At 31.6% G+C, this 6,000-nt stretch overlaps 1 protein-coding gene across 1 annotated transcript; it reads left to right on the top strand.

The window, feature by feature from the left end:
- The first annotated feature begins 206 nt into the window (after positions 1-206).
- On the top strand, positions 207-2,398 carry LOC120175496 (arginine--tRNA ligase, chloroplastic/mitochondrial-like). The gene is made up of 8 exons (XM_039182121.1): positions 207-401; positions 590-776; positions 956-1,025; positions 1,125-1,194; positions 1,358-1,447; positions 1,770-1,838; positions 1,915-2,019; positions 2,240-2,398. The coding sequence occupies exons 1-8, from the start codon at positions 207-209 to the stop codon at positions 2,348-2,350; spliced, it is 897 nt and encodes a 298-aa protein (XP_039038052.1). The 3' UTR covers positions 2,351-2,398.
- Positions 2,399-6,000: the final 3,602 nt, after the last annotated feature.

The raw sequence follows: 6,000 nt of genomic DNA, 5'->3' as shown, positions 1-6,000 counted from the left end.
GAGGAAGCAATTGCTTGCCAAACTTCTTACTCCGAAAATTCTTCTTCAAGACAATCCCTTTGAACTACTGTCAGTTGCTTAAAATCAAAATTACAGCCGACAACTTCCAGAGTTGATTTAGCATTATAAGCATTCTTGAAGAAGTTGAACACACTTGCTTTTATCCGTTCTGGATCTGAAATCACTCCCCCTTCAGACTTCAATGAATGAATGGTATTAATCCTATTTCTCTTCAAAGCAGTAAGGTGAAAAAACCTTGTATTTTTATCTCCATTTTTAATCCATCTAGTTCTGGACTATATGTTGCAATTTGTAGGTATCGGCTCAATGAAGAGAAAGCTGAGTGGATTATATATGTTACTGATGTTGGCCAACAGCAGCATTTTGATATGGTGTTCAAAGTATGTCCTCAAAGTTCTTTCTTGAATCCTGTTGTGTAATCTTTTAAAATTCTTTATTAAGGAAGTGAAACATCTCTTCTAGTTCTTTGTCAATTTACTAGAACTAAATTGATTCATGTGATATCATTATAAGGATGAAAAAGAGTTCCAACTTTTGACATTGAAAATTATTTTGTTTTATTTTTCAGGCTGCGAAACGTGCAGGGTGGCTTCCTCAAGGTGACAATTCATATCCCAAAGCAAGCCATGTTGGTTTTGGACTTGTTCTCGGAGAAGATGGCAAGCGTTTTCGAACCCGTAACACTGAAGTAGTTCGATTAGTTGATCTACTTGATGAAGCCAGGAGCCGAAGTAAAGCAGCACTAATTGAGCGTGGTATGATATCTAACTTCATCTCTGATTTTACAAATGCATATCGACTCTTTTAACTCCCTTATGTTTGTAAGACTATTTGTGATGTATTTGTTAATACAAGTTCTTGTTGCTTCTAAGTTGTTGCCTTTCAACTTTTCAAACTTCTTGTATCTGAAATTCTTACTTTGTGAGCTGATCAGGTAAGGGGGAAGAATGGACCGAGGAGGAGATTGAGAGTACTGCTGATGCAGTTGGTTATGGTGCTGTAAAGTAAGCTAATGTTACGATATGAAGTTATTTATCGCTATGATCTTCTGGGCAGTTCTTGTACCATGTTATTTGTTTGATATCCATGAATTGTGATTACAGGTATGCTGACTTGAAGAACAACAGATTGACCAATTACACTTTTAATTTTGACCAGATGCTTAATGATAAGGTGTCTAAACAGTTTTCTTGCTTTTGTACTGTATATTTTGTGAAACTATTTGTTTCATCATTTTGCTAATTGTCGTTTTCTGCTCCTACCAATGTCATTTTTGTTGCTCTTACTACAATCACTATTATCATCTGAATCCAGCCTTCTAAATTTTTTATGGCAGGGCAACACTGCTGTTTATTTGCTGTATGCTCATGCTCGAATATGTTCAATCATCAGGAGATCTGGTAAAGACGTAGACGAACTGATGAATGTAAGTTCCCACTCAACCTGAAGCTGTAGCTTCCTGAATCTCTCAGTTGCCTTTTCACTTGGCTAGTGTGCATCCATTGTCATGAAAAGAAACTATCAGTTCCTTTTGCAGAACCGAGTCTTTCAGTAGTTTTGTTTCTTTAGATGCGGAGTATGCTTGGCAATGTACCTGCATATAGGGTTTCTATATCATGAACTTATGCTTAAAAAATGGAGGGGCAACTATCTCTATTTTTATGTGTTTCCGTAAAGCTGGTATCATTACTCTTTTGTTGCAGATTTGATATCTGCGACTTATTCATTTATTTATTTGTTTTTAACAGAAGGGGACATTAGTATTGGAGCATAAGGATGAGCGTGATTTGGGGCTTCATTTGCTACAGTTTGCTGAGGTAAGAACTTATTGAAACCAATGTATTCGTCGCTGCTTGACCCAGATTTTGTTTGACATTTTTTCCTCGCTCTCAGGTTGTTGAAGAGGCGTGTACAAATTTGTTACCAAATGTTTTGTGTGATTACCTCTATAATTTATCTGAAGTCTTCTCGAAATTTTATAGCAACCCCGAGTGCAAGGTATGATCTGTGATCTTAATTATATAGTTTCTTGGTAAAATAAAGTTTGTTATTACTTATCACCTGCACTTAAGATGGCGGAACTAACTAGCTCGGAAGATAGCAGTTCTCTATAGTCGCGCACAACCTACTTTTGAAACCATGAAAATATTGATGACAAATTGAATTCTGGGTTAACGTGGAACTTAGATAACACGTGGTATATTGATGAATTGTGCAGGTCATTGGATCAGATAATGAGACTAGTCGACTACTATTATGTGAAGTGACTGCCGTTGTTATGAGAAAATGCTTCAATCTTCTGGGAATCACAGCCATTTACAAGATATGATAATACTTTGCGAGACATATATAACCTATCTTCTTTACTTTGAGCTTTGACGTTTGTATTCTGATCTCGTTACTTGTTTATTTGGAGAGTTTTGATTGTGCTTCTGTGTTTGAGCCTTGTGAATTCAGGCTTAATTAGTTAATTAAGGGTTATTTATCTACCTATTTAAAACACTCTTAACTTCAGGCTGCCGCTGAAGGGATTTGTCATTAACCAGAATAAGCAACTAATCCTTAGACTTATACCAATGAATATGTGGTCTTCTCTCTTTGCGTGCGTTGATGTTTGATGGAAAATTTTGTAGAACTTGATTGGATGGAAAGAGGGAGCAACTACACTTTGCGTATTATTTTTTCAAGATAATAGGGAAATTCATAGATCCAATGTTCATTGCGTCATGTACCAGAGATTGGGGCACTGCCCGAGGATAGTCCTCTAACTAGGGCTGTGCAAATAATCCGGATATCTGAAACTGATATTGAAGCCAGAACACAAAAAAACCAAATAAAAAATACATTTAATCGAACTGGTAAGTTTGGTTTTAGTTTATTATTGTTGTTTAAAATAAATATTTCAAGTGTCTCGGTAATATTGAATAACCAGACCGATTGATCACCTACAATGTATGCATTAGAATATTCTATAGTCCTCGCTGAATATTTGTAGGTCTCGAGTTAAATCACTTGGAAGTTAAACTTTTTAATTATTTTTACACTTGTTGAAATCCCGTTCTCACTTGCAGTTGATTTAAAATTTATTTAATTATTTTATTTTTTATTGGTTTTTAGGGGTGTTCAAATAACTGAATTAATTCGGTTAACCGACCGAACCGAATTAGTTCGGTTAATTCGGTTCGGTTACCGAATTAGTTCGGTCGGTTAACGGATAAGAAAATTTTTAGAATTCGATTAACGGTTAATTTGGTTCGAATTCAGTTAATTAACCGAATTAACCGAATTAACCGAAATTAAATTTTAAATATTAAATATATTATATATAACATATGGGTTTAACCCAAATCATTTAAAACCCAATTAATAATTTAAGATCCAATAACTTTTAAACTTAAATCAATATTAATTAATTAAAAAAATTATATAAATTTTTTATTTTATAATTATATATTATTTAAATTATTTGTAAACTGTTTTTTAATTAAAAAATATTAAATATATTATATATAACATATGGACTAAGCCCAAACCATTTAAAACCCAATTAATAATTTAAGATCCAATAACTTTTAAACTTAAATCAATATTAATTAATTAAAAAATTTATCTAAATTTTTATTTTATAATTATATATTATTTAAATTAATTATAAACTTTTTTTGAATTAAAAAATATTTAATTTTTATATAAATTAGAAAATTTAAAAAAAAATTCGGTTAATTCGAAATTAACCGAATTAACCGAAATTTATTCGGTTCGGTTAATATGTTCGAAAAAAAATTTGGTTCGGTTAACGGTTAAAGAAAAAAAAAGTTTAGTTAATTCGATTATGGTTAATTCGGTTCGGTCGGCCACCGTTTTAACCGAATGAACACCCCTATTGGTTTTAAGTGTCAAATTATTTTTCCCTCCCCAAATTAATATGTGCACAATAACTTCTTTCTAGCTTTATAATTTTTTCACTTCAAAGTCCAAAGACCTCAAATTACTCCAGTTTTTATAATATTTAACACTTTTAAGTTTCATATTTGTTATCATTTTTATTAAATCTGATATTTTTTATAAATAAAGTTCCAAATTAAATATTCCGATTAATTGGTTAATCGATAAGCCGATTTAATGAATATAATTTAAGATGAAAAATTGAACAACATGAATTTATTGATTAACTAAAATAATTTACTAGTGATTAAACACCGAATGATTCCTTTCTTCTTGTGAGAAAATAATCGAGCTTAGCAAAATCACGTGCCGTTTTACCACAGACATGGGTGGCTCGCTTGAGCAGTGTGAAAGCATCTTTAACAGTTTTTTTTCCCACTCGTTCCATTAGAAGGTGCTACAGCAGAAAATTCCACAGTTTTGGATAAGGTTGAGCAAAACTCGAACCGTCTCGAAAAATCGAAAACAATTTAGTTTCAATTTCGAGCTATTTGAGTCAACTCAAATTATAAATTCAGTTTTCGAGTTGAGTTGAAAATTTGAAATTTCTGTCACTCGAAAAATCAAAATTTTGAATAAATATTTTGATAGTTTTACGATTTAGTCCGCGATTTCAATTTTCCTTCAATTCCTCCTCAATTTTAAGTCCATTTTTACCAAATTTGAACCACATGCTCATAAACTAGCTTAGAATACATATGTACTTTCAATTCCATTTTTATAATATTTTTTTCAATTTAGTCCATTAATTTTTCATATTTTCCTTATTTCTTCAATTTATCCTTTATTTTAAGTATTTTTTAACCAAATTTTAACCACATGCTCAAATATCGCAATAAAATACCTATATAACTTCAATTCTTACTTTTTACTAAAATTGTAGTCTCTTTTTTTTAGTCCCTTAACTTTGCATTTTACTCAATTTGGTCTTTTTTACTACAATTGTTTGCAAATCCTTTCTTCCCATCAATTCCTCTACTCCTTTATGCTCTCATCAATAGTTTACCCTCAAAATAATTTCTTTAAAATATAGTATTATGAATATATTTCATAATTTTAGATTGTATTTGGTTTGTTAAATAATATTATAATATGAAAAGAATAATATATATATATATATATAGTTAGAGAAAGTAAAAAAATTGTAACAAATCACTGTCATAAAATATAAATTATTTTCATAAAAATAGTATATAAACTCGAATAACTCGACTAGAAAAAATTTCAAGTTAAGTTCGAGTTGTAAAATACGACTAGTCGACTCGAATAACTAAAAAAAAATTAACTCAATTCGATTGAATGCTCACCGGTTTTGAATCTTAAAACCTATACAATTTGCAGTCCACAAAATGACTTCCTATAAACATTGACCTAGAAAAGTCAGATAACCTTAAAATTTGAGTCCAAATATACTAAACGACGTTTCAATAACATTGATATATTGCCACCTTTCTTACCATTACATCAACCCCAAAACTAGCTTAATTAAACTATATGAGTAAGAAATCAATGATATTTAAAATATTTTATCGTTGTACGTGAAACCTTTTAACCTAAGTATTTAGACTAAAAAGATTGTTCTCTTTTAAGATACATAGTATAATGATTCGTATTAAGTAATGTTGTAGTTATTATCTTGGAACTAGTCCTAGTAATTTTTTAATCTAAAATAATTTCTGCTATAGATTACATTATACAAAAGACTGGAAAAGGAAAAAAAGAATGTGTAGGGAGGTGTTGAGGTTGAGGGACGAGCCCCTTGTGTGTGGAAAATGAAGCTGAGATTGAAAAACTGCATGATCTTGTTTTATTGTTGACTCTGCTTCTCAAGTTTCCTGTTACTGAGAAAAGTCAGTAGTCTACAACAGGTGGTGCCTGCCTACTTGGTTGTGCCCGCCATGAGAAACGTGGTTTCGGCATTGAAAAACTCTAGCCTGCAAGACAGGATCAAGGTTTCAACATCCCTCCCCTTCTATGTTCTATCCAAAACATACCCACCTTCCCAAGGGGCTTTCAAAAGTAGCCTTGCATTTC

This window comes from Hibiscus syriacus, unplaced genomic scaffold, assembly GCF_006381635.1.
Source record: "Hibiscus syriacus cultivar Baekdansim isolate YM2019G1 unplaced genomic scaffold, ASM638163v2 tig00003194_pilon, whole genome shotgun sequence".
NCBI classification, from domain to species: Eukaryota; Viridiplantae; Streptophyta; class Magnoliopsida; order Malvales; family Malvaceae; genus Hibiscus; species Hibiscus syriacus.
Note: the sequence above shows the minus strand (reverse complement) of the source record. Positions and strands in the feature narration are given on the sequence as shown.

Coding starts and splice junctions, on each gene's coding strand:
- LOC120175496 (XM_039182121.1), top strand. CDS start 207: ATGAATGGTATTAATCCTATTTCTCTTCAAAGCAGTAAGGTGAAAAAA. Junction 777..955: donor AGCAGCACTAATTGAGCGTG/GTATGATATCTA, acceptor TGAGCTGATCAG/GTAAGGGGGAAGAATGGACC. Junction 1,195..1,357: donor ACCAGATGCTTAATGATAAG/GTGTCTAAACAG, acceptor TTTTTATGGCAG/GGCAACACTGCTGTTTATTT.